General features: G+C 39.5%; 1 protein-coding gene across 8 annotated transcripts in view; it reads right to left on the reverse strand.

Annotated features, from left to right (window-relative positions):
• Positions 1-13,333, reverse strand: part of sgip1a (SH3GL interacting endocytic adaptor 1a) — a 75,212-nt gene that overhangs the window by 21,183 nt on the left and 40,696 nt on the right. For all 8 annotated transcript variants that reach the window (XM_071486192.1, XM_071486191.1, XM_071486198.1 and 5 more), the window contains 8 exons: positions 11,284-11,347; positions 10,396-10,420; positions 9,535-9,597; positions 8,961-9,024; positions 7,767-7,942; positions 3,050-3,061; positions 1,687-1,708; positions 1,489-1,573 (listed from right to left, as the gene is read on the reverse strand). In XM_071486192.1, the coding sequence (XP_071342293.1) occupies positions 1,489-1,573; positions 1,687-1,708; positions 3,050-3,061; positions 7,767-7,942; positions 8,961-9,024; positions 9,535-9,597; positions 10,396-10,420; positions 11,284-11,347 (511 nt within the window). The remainder of the gene's footprint in view (positions 1-1,488; positions 1,574-1,686; positions 1,709-3,049; positions 3,062-7,766; positions 7,943-8,960; positions 9,025-9,534; positions 9,598-10,395; positions 10,421-11,283; positions 11,348-13,333) is intronic.

Raw genomic sequence — 13,333 nt, forward strand, 5'->3', positions numbered from 1 at the left:
AATCTTTAATAGTTATATAAATGTAAGTATGTTAAATATGAAGACTGCACTGCGCTCAATTCAACCACAGTGATGTAAAGGGAAAGAGGGTGGGCACACCTCTTGTACAGATATCAAAATACAACCACAGGAGACTGACAGTACAAGTTGTTAATCTGATAACTGATCCCCAAATCAAATTTTTATAATTTAATCAGAAATATTGCACTTATAATATTTTGCTTTGCTTCGTGATATAATGGAGGAGTGGAGAGCAACAGGACACATGGAAATGAATAACGGCTGTGGAGAGAGAATATCCACACTTGACTCTGTGGCATCTGTACTATGGCTTATACTAATCACACTGGACAGACAACAACTGTGTTTCAAACAGACACATGAGAACACTAAAAACTAGCATTCAATCAAACCACAACACCCCATAAAACATGGCTGTGATTAAGTTCCCCTACCACACAGCACTTCGTACTGTTGTTACATAGAAAAACACTGTGACAGCCTCAAGAGGCCCTCCAGCAAAAGAATTTCAATTTTTGACTCAAAGTTTTAGTGTAGTGGCAAAGCTTTGGGGAAATCTTCACAAAATCTTGTATGATTTATCAGCCATTGTGTTAGAGGCAAAACATAACAAGTGGATCTCAAAAACACTGCCTTTGGTAATTTCAAGAGTATCATCCAAAGACGTTCCCCTCATGAGATCAAGGTTATTTAAAGATTTATTGCTGTTATAAATGTTTCAGTTAATACAGAAGTAAATTCATTGATGCAGATCACAGCAGTCACATTTAGTCATTTGCTGAAGAGCTAAATTTGGATGTATATAAGAAGTGATGCAATTTATAGAAAGATCTACAAGATCGAAGTAATGAGCAGTGAGAAATATAATATGCCAGTAAATCTTTGGCAACAATGGACAAATATTCCATAATCACCTTTCAGTATATTGGAATTTAAGTGGTTTGAGAGCAAACTAGATGCCTGCAGATCTTTGCTCTGTTTTCAGCTTTAGAAAATCTTGCCCGGGACAGGAGACTTTGGCCAATCACAGGTCTTTTTTAGAGACAGAGAGAGAGAACGTTCCTACTGGCTGTTCTACAAATGCAGATGTGCATGCACCTCCCTTCAGATGGATATTTGTTCTCAAGATGGAACTTGCCGTACCTGTCATGGACACGTAGCAGGCTGCTAACATTGTCCTGTAATACCTAAATGTGTTGCAATGCTTGGTTGTGTAGGCCAGATTTACCATGAAAGGTGATGAGTGTCTTTGTCAAATGTCACTAATAGTTTTGCCTTCTGCTAAGCATAGATAAAGGCTCACGGCTGCAGTTGTGTTGTGTTCCTGTATGAAGTGTGTGCATATGCCCGTGAGGGGAGAGCTGCAGGAGGGCGGCACCCCCCCCCCTTTTCTAGATTTCTGCCTACCCCGCTTTTAGGTGGCAGTGGCTTGCACTCAACCTTGTCAAGGAACAGTGAGGTACATACCTGGGGGGTTGTGGTGCTGGAGCTGGTGTGGGGGCCACAGTGGGAACAGTAGGGACGACACGTCTCGGTCTGGCAATCTCCTCACCTGTAACCATAAATTAAATCTGTTTGCCACACGTGACTCTTGCATCATATTCTCCTATGTCACTATCATTAAAAAGTGAGCCTGGTCTAAGGTGCAACAGGGCTGATACTCACTGGATGTATTTCTTTTCAAACCCTGTAAGTAGAAAAAAAAAGAGAGTGAAATGTAAAAACCCAAACACATGAAACCTCTGAATGTAAACAGCAAAAAGTCAAAGTTATGTGCAAAAGGTAGGTCTGTCTATGTGCAACAGTCACAAATACATTGAAAAATGTAAAATGTCAGAGCTCTCAACTGGATTATTCTTTTCTTTTAATTATGAGGAAGCTGTGTGGCTCAAACCGAACAATGATGCAGAGTGTACAATAGTGAAGGTCAGAGGATGATCTGCAGCCTTGGGTTGACTTAATTTGATGTGACCCCTGGAACTTCCTGACCCGCTACAAGCTACACAGCAGCAGGCAGTGCACACACACACGCGCACACACACTGCAGTGCTGGAAACGATATACTCGCTTTTAAAGAATTAATGAAAATAGTTGCAGTTAGACTTTTTACAATCTATTATGTGATAAATTGAACACTGCGCATTCATTGAAAGGTGGCACAGACATCTGTAACAAATCACCCCAGCAGCTATATCAGGTGAAACAGCAAAAACATATATCATTAGGGATGCAGTTTCAGTGAACGGGATGTAAAGCTCAAAACAATAACATTGTTAGTATCATACTTGCCAGAAAATGTCAACTTGGTAAAGTGCTGCTGCCTCTGCTGTGAGCAGTGGTTTGTTGTGTCAAAGCTAGAAATATTGGAAATCTTTCAAAACATTCTTTTGAAGTCTTAAGAAGGCACCCTTGGTACTAAAGAAGGTGTGAGACTGATAAAGGTGAAGCGTAAGAAGATTAAAAGAAAAGTGGGTTTTGTTTTGTTGTCGGTGAGGCAATGGTATAAATAACACTGCCTCTCCTGCTGGGATCTTAAACACCCGAGTGTATGTGAGCATATGTATGAATTCACCATAAGAGGGACACAAGAGGCCAAGAAAGGGCAGATAAGGAGCGAGAGACAGGGAAGGGAGGGGAAGAGACGGGAGCAGATGAGAAGACACAACGATGGGGAGTGACTGAAGTAAGACATCAAAGGCTCCAGCTGTCAAAAGTGCAAATTTTGTCCCACTATAGAGACCAAGCAAGAAGCCATTCAAGATGAAAAAGAAGTACACAAGCACTGTGATCTTAAGAATCTGGAAAAATATGTTTATTAACCTGTATATTTTTTCATTTAATTGATTGAATATTAACATCAAAACAAATTAGCTGACAGCTTTCACCCACTGATTCCACGGCTGACCCCCTTACGTATTTTCAGTCTTATTCAACCGACCCCAAGGACAAAGTGAAAAGCAAAAGGGTACAAGAAGCTGTGTGACATATTTAGCCTGACCCCAGGGAGACAGAAGAAAAGGACACTTACCGGGCTACGTCTCTGTGACCAGCAAAAAGGAAGAGAGAAGAGATACCTGGTCAGAGAGTGACAAATCAGTAAAGCAGACATCATACTATATGCATCAGGAGAGGAGAGGGAGAGTTTTGGCCTGGTTGCTCAGATTTGGGGATAAGGGTGTAAACATGTCCGTAAAGACGGTGTTATGCGCTCATCTGTGTTAAATTTAGTGAGAAATTGCCTGTGCAGCTTTATCCAGTTTAAGGATTTTTGACTATAAATGCAAATTGCTCAATAAATCCTGTATAACAAGTCAATTGGGTATTAGGAAACAGCTCTGTGTGTCGGTCTTTATGCCTATGTCCCGATCCTTTGTTTATGATGAGGGAAAACAAAGAGTTGCAATTGGAGGATATTTGCCTGCATCTCTATTATCATCTGTGAACCTGCTGTGATTGGACACCATCCAAAATATACTGCCGAGCTGCTTCCAGTCTCCATCCATCCAATCCAGTCTTTATCATGATCTCTTCATTCATTTTTGTGTTAAAAACTGTAATTTTTGACATCTAATCTTTTCAAGTCTCCCTTATTGTTTCTCGTGAGTCTCCCATCTGCCCTGTTGGTCTCTCTAATTTCTGCTGAAATCTCTCCATCTGCCTGCGTCCAGTCCCCCTCGCATCAACCCCCTCTCCCTCCTTCCCTCTCTCTTGTGCTTGTTCCAGTTGTGCAGTGAGCCATGAGTGATTAAAGTGATGCAACGAAGGGGCGGGACATGCTGGTGGAAAGGATTAATGTCATTGGATGTGTTGGTGCAGGATACAGTGCAACGCCGTTTGTCATAACCAATCAGTGTCTCCCTGCTTTATGTAAACAGGAAGACCAACAGGAAGTGTTCAGAGTCACACACTGTGACCTTTTAGCCTCTATCAGCTACTAACATTGGTCTTTAACATTAGAAAATTGTTGTGTACAGACATGCTGATGTTCAAATGGACATCCACAAACAATTTGAAATGAGACCATGTAAAGGAATAAGAAAAGAAGATTTTTTTTTGTTTTATTTTTTAAATTCAACACTGCATCTTTGCCTCTGGTACCAGAGTAATGAAACAGTTTGCAACTGTGGCAGTTCATATATGAACACAGAGTGAGTGACTTTGCCTGAGGGGACTCCCTGTGTAGACCAGCCTGCGCTGTGGCTGGCTGCTCTAATGGCAGATATTCTGAAATATGAAGAATTTATCATAAAAGTAAGATGTTTGTCGTCCACATTAATCTTTACAGTCAAAATGCAGGTAGACAATAAGGCAAGGGAGGAAAAAATATTTGGTCAAACATTTTTACTCCAACTCTGACCTTGCCTCGTCCACTGCTTGAAGTCTTGTTATTTGGACTAGGGACTGGAAACTCAAGACTCCAGAACCAATTAAAATCAGATTTAAGACGTCTTAGTCAGCGGAAACAACTTGAAAGACAGCGCTCTTGTACTCCAAGTAACTAGGCAAACAAATCAGCTTTCCCGTGCCATTAAATTGCTGAGCAGTCACATATGTGGATCTGTCTAATAACACCACAATGAGACCCACTCACACAAAGAGAGAAATCCCATAATATTGGTCATTTTCTCTATAAATGCTGGGCCAATAATAAAACCCTTAGTAGTACATTATGTAGTTAGCTTAATTTCAGCCACAGAGAGCAGATTTTACAAGTCAATCATGATGAGGGATGATAGAGTTACCAGTCAAGAAACATATAAAAACACAACATGCAAAGCAAAAGCTTACCGGACTCCTCTACAGAGGTTAGCATCATCATTACAGGCAGCGTAGGATGAGAGATAAAAGAGAGATACAAAGAGGAGACGGACAGCACAGTTACAAGATTAGACTGGAAAGTATATTAACATTGCAAAGCAAAACATCTGTGTACAGTGCAGGCAGTCATCTACATCAACTGCAATCATGAATAAAGACAAATAAAGCCGGAGTAGTACTATGCCTCGTCACTGCATTCAGTCAATCCTTCATCCCTCCACCTACACATTATCCATGACTCCCCCTAACATGATGTGAAAACAGAATCCTGGCTAAGCTTTTATGTGAAATAAGCTGTTAACCTGCATCATCATGTTCCTCTCTCAGAGCTTGTGTACATATGAATAATTCATGCAGAATATGCCAAATAATAGCATGAGGATGAAGCTCATGCACTCCTGCTAAATACAACACCGAATACCCGAGGTATGTATAATATACTTGGCATGCATCTCTCAGATGGGTTAAGATCTTGCAATGTCATATTTACATGAAGAAAACCAGTGTAAAGAGCAAGTTAATTATCTAGTGAAGAAGGAATTTCAATTATATTCAAATATTCAAATGGCTGTAGGTGTGAGTCTTGTTTTTGCAAATAAGACCAAATAAATGTTTTAGTCTGGGAATAAAATTTTACTGGAATAGTTCAAGGAAAAGAAAGAAGTGGAAAGAATCAGTGTTTGCTTTGGGAGGGCAGTTAACATTTGGCTCCTCAGCCTCTTTTCATCAGACCAGTTTTATTGTCAGTCCACAGCCAAGGTTAGCCAGGGTTGCCAGGGACTGGGAGTGACTGTGTGACTCATGTAATTTATATGTGAGGGAAAAGCTCTGTCTGGTCAAACGTGATGCTAATTTGAACTGGTATAGGTGAAGGTGGACGTTTCGTAATCACAGCTTCAGGCCAGTAATTCCAATGTCCTGATCCTGGTTAACATTTAGGTGACTTGACTGCATTATATAAATTTCAAAAAGCTGCAAGGGGGAAACTTCAGATTACTTAACGGAGAAAAAAGCTCCCACACATCCAGATTGTGACGATAAAACCACAATGTAAAAGAACCCCAAAAGCAAATCTTAACATATAACTTCACAAATATTTTCATCAGTTATTAATCTGTCAATCATTTATCTGCTTAATTAATTGTTTACTCTATAAAGGAATCAATAAGGAAACAGTAAAAAGGCCACCTCAATTTCCAGACTCCAGGTGATTTCTTAAAATTGTGCAAAGTCTATTAATAATATTTCCAATTTTCAATGATAGAAAAGTGAGAGAGCAACAAATCCTCAATCATAAGAACGTTGAACTAGTCAATGTTTGGCATTATTCTTAACTAATGATTTAAATGATGAATCTTTTTTAAAATTTGTCATCAATTCATTTTCTGTTGATTGACTTACCTATTATTCTAGGCAGACACTTCATGTTTTCATTTACCTTGCATATTGTGTTAATTCATATTACACATTCACTAGTGTGTACATCATTAATGATTTTTTATGATCACACTGTACGAATCAGGTCATGGGGTTGGTCCCAATAAAGGTGAAGATGGGACCCCCACTGACAATTTATTCTCATTGTACATTGACAGTAGAGTTTATTCAAACAAAACAAACACATCCTCTGTTTTAACAAAAAGAGAAAAAGAGAATTACAGAAGAAAAAAAGAAAAATATGGAGCCGCAGACTGACGGATGGAAGTACGACAATGTGGTGCGTCAAGACCACAGTAGCCAGAACCGGTAAAGCACTACTCCAATAATATTAAAACAAGTCCAATAACAAGTCTTTTGACATTAGCTTTATGGGAAATAGGATGGAGGAACTGCAAGACAGCTGACCAAAATATCTGACATGTCAGGAATCAATTTCATCAGATTAATGATCACATACATTTGTCATATTTGAAAGTAAAAGCAAAAACTCCTATATTTCTCCTCCACATGTGCACGCTACCATTATCAGCATGAAAAGACCTTCACACCTGATCATATGAACTGAGTCATTGGATAAACACTGAGTCTAGTCTGAATTATTAAGGACTGAAGCTCAAATGACCACAAGCAATCTCACTGTACAGCAGACTGACACGTGCGTTCACTGTGCCCACTTTCCTACCTGAATTATTCAAGGCGGACACCCAAGCTAACTACCCTCACTGGAGAACATAGGAATTACGGGTGGGAGCTAGAAAGGCAGGGGAGGCCAAAGCCTGCTTTGGAGTCCCACTGCTAATTGCAGGCTGTCTAAAGGGGATGTGTGCTTGAATTTTGGGCTCATCAGCTGAGCTGCATCACTTCAAACAAGACCTTCACACCCTACTATTTGGCAGCAGCACGTCATCAGATGGTTTCTGTTGCGGTGGGACATCTGCCTTGTGTTAAACAACACTGGACTAAACAGGAGAGCACTGAGGTCACTGACAGCACTGACCAAGTATCACAAGCATCACAAATTAACTATATGGAATCTTATAATCAGCTGATCATTACAGGGACATGGATTGTCATTTCAGTCTAGGGTTCAACCCAGAGACATTACGTACTCTTGCATACTGGTTCATTAAAACAAACTCGCTGCAGAGACCCAAGAAAAGTGAAGCAGTGACCCATTTAGAATCCCAAAACAGTGGGATAAAACAGAATACATACTGTAGAGAAAGATAGTAGCTCAGTACATACAAGCATTCAGATCATGCAGTATCTCAGAGGGACAAAAATCATCAGTATGTAAGACAACACACATGCACGGCCAAATCTGTGCATAAAAACATCTACTTCTACATGTCAAAAGGCAGTTAGACGATGAAGACAAGAAGCAGGAGTGATTTGAACATGCACATTATAACCATCTAAACACTAATACAAAGTGCTTTGAAAGTGAATCCCAGCAGTGAGGGGGCAGTGATGTCAGAGTTACTCACCAGAGGAGATGGGGACAGCGCTATGTTGCCTATGGAAGCTTTGAGCTCGTCCACCGAGGGGACCGACACAACCTTATTGGCCGGCAGCGGCTTAATCTTGATTTTGAATTTTTTCCTATGGTCCTCCTCTTCTTCCGACTCATCAGAGGAGAAGAAGTGGGCTTTCTTGGTGGTAGGTGGGAGCACAGAGTCAAGGAAAGCAAAGGTCCCTTCCTCAAACAGTCCAGGATTTCTTTAATACATTATAAGGGCAACTGTATGATTGTGTTGGGGCTTCCAAAATCAGAACCACATCCCTAGTGAAACTAGCTTCACTACCGTGGTGATTAATTTAAAATCTCAACTAATTCCTCAAATGAGGGGGAGGTCAATGTTCTATTCATGGCTTTGATTTCTGAAAAAAACCTGTGTCTCTGCTAGCTAATCATTACCTTATCTGTTCCTAATTAATATGGTTCATTATTATGATTCAAGTAATTTTCTTTTGTAGAAATAACCTCACAGCACAGCAGATAAAGTGTAGGGCCAAGATATTTTTATGTATTATTCTGGTGGTGAACTGACACCAATCAAGACCTTGCAAATATTACTAGTAAATGAACTGACACGTAAGACAATTATGGCCAAGACCTAATACCAATACAGGCTTACATTTGGTGAACACATGCTTGACGGTAAATGTCCTTCTAAATCAGTGAACTGATTTTACAAACAGGCTGAGGGGCTTTTCCTCACTTCTCTGCAACTGCCTGTTCACATCTGGTGCATCAATGACTCATTCTTCTGTGACACTGTTTTATGCTGCGCCTTATTAGCTTTATTTTGATCTTTGTTAATTGGATGCTTTTACACTTTGTTAAGCAGTTGGTGCACTTTATCATCATTTGGACGTCAAGTGACATGATTTTTTTTGTGTGGATTTCTCTAAAAAAAAAAAAACAGCTGTTTGATGGATTACATAGCTTTGTTTCCACTGATTTGGCTGTGCCAGCAGAATATTAAAGGGGGATGAAGTACATTCCCATGTAAATGAGATTTACAACACAAACTGATCTCTCATCAGTATTCAAATGTTTAACAAATCTTGTACTAACAATGGAAGCAATCAATTTTTAGTAAGCCAAAGTGACTTGGCAGAGAAAAATAAGGCAAGTTACTTCTGTGAAACGACTAATCAAGAAGCGCTGAGGATATCTCCCTCTTCTGACTCCTCATCAGGTCTGATGCTGTAGCCTTCATCATCCACCTCAGGAGAGTTCTGAAACACAAAGAGTGAGTCAATATAAATCCCTTAAATGTCTGTATACATGTAAAACACTGCAGTGATAATAGTTGAGTGACAGCACTTGGTTCAGTAAGTATGCCGCAGGTTCATTAGGCTACAGTTAAAGTTCCCACTGACATTTTCAGATGATAAATACAAAGACCTCCAGTCATAACAAACACCAGGTTTCCTGCTAAATGAAACATGACCAAGTGCATATTGACAGAGTCATAATCCTAACCTACAATGCAAGCGATAAAATGTGGCAAATGATAATAGTTCAAGTAACCCATTGATTTGATTTACTCTCTGTAGTCACTGATTTCATTTCATCGATTTTACCATCACACGGATCAATATAATGAGCTAAGTCAGTGCAGATGAAAATAAAGCAGCAGCTTTGAGTAAGAACATAAAAAAGGCGACTTGATGTTGACCGAATCAGCTGAATCACAAGATCAAATCAGTATAAAATAAAAATTCTACACCTGGGTTTTTACTTACATATCTTTCCCAATCGATATCTCCGTAGAAGCCATTCGGGGCCCCGTTGGTCTTCCTCTGAGACTGAGAAGAGAGAGACGGTATGATGAATAAACCCCCCCAGAGACTGGGGATAAAGTATATTCCACACTACTGTGCTACCACTGGATGTGCTTCTATATTAACTACCTTACAGTGGAACTATGGTGCAACTAATTTCACCCTTTAAACCCTGATCCTGTTGTCTCTGAGACAGTCCCACATTTTTCTGTTTTCTTCTCACAGTCCCTAATGTTTTCTCTCTTTTGTCCTTTTCCTTGTTCCTTCACCAAGCTAAATAAAATTTTTTAAACATTTTGTCTGTTTTTTGCAAACATAAATTAAACTCTGCTTGGTTACTAATGATCTCCTGATGATGTTGATGATGATTATGCTACATACTGCAAATTGTCCCACAGTGCTGCATAATAATTCAAGATTTACGTCTCTTCAGGCTACCCAACATGCCACTGGGGAATATCCTGTTGCCCTTTTTGTTTTCTTTCCCCCTGAATCTGTCTTCAGGGAGCCTGCTAATGAAAAGATAGCTGAAACAGCAACACTGGCGGCTGACTAATGAGTTGAAGAATATACTGTGGTGTCTATGACAAATCTAAGATCTACACACTACACTACCCTACTACTAATACTCTAAAGGACTACAGCTGAGTTCAGTACCGATTCAACCTCTTGGGGTTCCTGGTGAGTAAAAAGAGCACAGAAAACAAATAATGTATCTCACAATCACCAGATTTGATTTCCCCTAGTAACACATGTATGCAATATAGACTTATTTAAATGAATAGAATGGCTGATATATATGAAATATGTTCTGTTACTTACACCCCCCTCTCTGTCTGGGGACCCCCTGTGAGAAATTAAAGAAGAAAAAAAAATGAATATAAAAGTCATCTACATGCAAGCTCTTCATTTTGATGTCAAAATAGGTTCCTAATTAGTCGAGCCGAAACACATAAAAGGGGTGTTCAAGGAAAAATCTTCACATAACCATACTCACACTACACTTATTCACTCACAAATCAACTCCCACAGACATCCCACACACACACACAAACCTTTTACAGTGTCTTGTGCACAGCATCAAGTGTCTTGTGCACAATTACAAATTTACTAAACACCCCTGGAATCACTTTTACAAAGAGTCATCAGGCCCACCAAGTACATCACACCTGATCAATTTGGCCTATTTAGTATATTTTGAATCGTGCAGCATTTGCATAATTTCAGAACATTTCTGCCACTGTTGAGAGAAATAAGATCAGCTGTATGCAAACAAGCGATATATGAAGTACTGAAACACTACTTTGAAGCTCCATAGTAATTTGTCAAGTAGGATACATACCGGCAGTTTAATTGATCCACTAACACAAACAATACACAATATACCACTGTGGTTCACGACCGTTATAGCCTCTTAGACTGCACGAAGTTAATGATAGCAGCCGTCTAACCTCTTTTTGACAGGAACTGAATTTAATACTAATCCTGTAATTGTTCTTACTTATTGTAATCCCCCCATTCTGCTGCAGTGTATAAGCATGACTTTCTGTCATAGATCAATTCTATTCTTTAAAATAACAAATTCAGGTTTTGAGGTTTCAACCAGCTCTCTGCTCCACTGTACAGCAATACTGTAAATACTGTAAAAACAACTAATATGCTCTGGATGCTTCTGTGGATCACACATCAGGAAGGAGGATCAGGACTTACGTAGAGTCATTGTCCTTCTCTTTCTTCCGTATCCCAAAGGCCTTCCTGGTACGTTTTTTCAATCCTGAGGAGACAGAAGAGGAAAAAAGGGTGAATTCTTATTAGAAGAGACACCAAAGGCATGACTAAAAGGTGGAGCCTGTGGGTGGGTTAAAGGGTAGGTGGGGTAAGCTGTGCGGCATCTATCATCCGGGAGTTTAAAGGCAACGTTTTAATGTATTATTGAGTGACTGGATGCATCAATGTGACTGTCTTTCAGAACTAAAAATGCATTCATGGTCACTGCAGATGGAGCGACTGCCTTGGAATCCTCAAGGTCTCTTGTTGGAGTTGAAAATTCATTGGCATGACAAAAATCAATGTGTCAAGCATTTAACAAGAATGGCTTAGACAGCCATTAAGAACATAGGAAAACACTGTATATCACACTGCTAATAATATACAAAACAACAGTCCATTCTGCTACAAATAGAATCAGATAACTGATGTATTGATTAGCCATATGATTGCCAGTCACTTGGGAAAAACCCAGCTGAACATATCTACATGCGAGCTCGTCCGCGAACAAGGCTTCAGATCTCCTGCTGCTCTAATGAAGCAGCTCACAGACCAGCAATACAAATGTCGAGTGTCTTGTTCTAGCAACAAGTTTGAGAGTGTGTTTTGGCCTCAAGGAAGATATCTGTAGTTTTTAGAAAATAAAGGTCTTGAATACAAACTCTGGACTTGAGTGTAGCTAGGGGACAAAAGTAGCATACAAAAGAAAAGTAGAAATACTGGAGTCTGTCCACACAAGGAATACTGCAAGCACTCAAAACTTTTTTTAGCCAAAGACTCAAACTCAAGTTTCTATGAATTTATATTTTTAATTTTTAATATTTATATATTAAAAATAAACCATTGTCCTGTAAAATTATACTGAACAACTGAACCTGAAATGCTCCTGTCTTGTTCTTACCCCAGATGAAAGCCCAGTTGTCCCCCTCCATTTCTTCTCTGATAATTTCTTGACGCTCATTCTCCCTTGTCTTTGTCTGATTGTAAACTCACCACATCATCTCATGACCACAGTATCTCTTCCTCATACCTCATGCAGATAAACACTAAGCCTCAGAGCAGGAACCTGATGCTTTCTCTCACTAACCCACACACGGGAAAACACACACATATAAACACACAAACAAGGTATCATGCTCCTGTCCTTGATCTGAGGTATTTAAATTCAACACCATTGACTCCACTCATGAATTAAAGACAAATGTCATCATCGACACGTGTGTACGTCCAAAAATCTGCTAAAAATAAAGTTTTGTTTCATATATATAGAAAAAATATAAAAATGTTGAGTTCATAAAGAAATTCCATTTAAGTGCAAATTGCACCTGCATTATTAACGTTATGTTCTTTGGTTTGAGGTATTTTTTACCCCACTAATCTTTGCATCAGCATGGCTGAAACCAAAATGTGAAGTCGATCCAAAAAGGCCTGCATGGCCATGAGGAGTCTCACCTAGAAATACCCTCTCATTGATCCTGCAAACATATTTGGCCTTTCTTCCAAGCTCAATTTCAAAGGCTTGTCCTTACATACACAAATGTAATTTTAAGAGCATATGCAGGGACATGGACACACATTAAAAAGAAACAGAGCATGATGAATGTTCATGGTCACTAGGTGATCAGGATTTAGGAAGCAGCAAGCACCCATTTCTGAAAAAGCTACGAAAGTAAGAAAAAAAACAAGAAAACAAACAAACAAACAAAAAAAAAAACCATGTGTGAGATGTATGAAAATCATACATATCTGAGATCTAGTGCTACCCCAAGATTTCTTCTCTCATTCAGTTTCCCTCCTTCTGACCCTAGTGAGGCATCTGTCAGAAGTTTTAGTACGAGAACACAGTGTGCTCTCTCAGCCCATAATTTAATGGAGGGATAGAGCTTTAATTGTTCCTTCAACAGCTGTTCTACAAATGCATCAACAGACTGTGAGTTATCCTCAGCCCCTTCCTTTTACTAGTCCATGGAGTCTGATATTTAACTGATCTGGA

This window comes from Trachinotus anak, unplaced genomic scaffold (genome assembly GCF_046630095.1).
Source record: "Trachinotus anak isolate AG129_WGS33_773 ecotype Australia unplaced genomic scaffold, CSIRO_AGI_Tana_v1 ptg000010l, whole genome shotgun sequence".
NCBI classification, from domain to species: domain Eukaryota; kingdom Metazoa; phylum Chordata; class Actinopteri; order Carangiformes; family Carangidae; genus Trachinotus; species Trachinotus anak.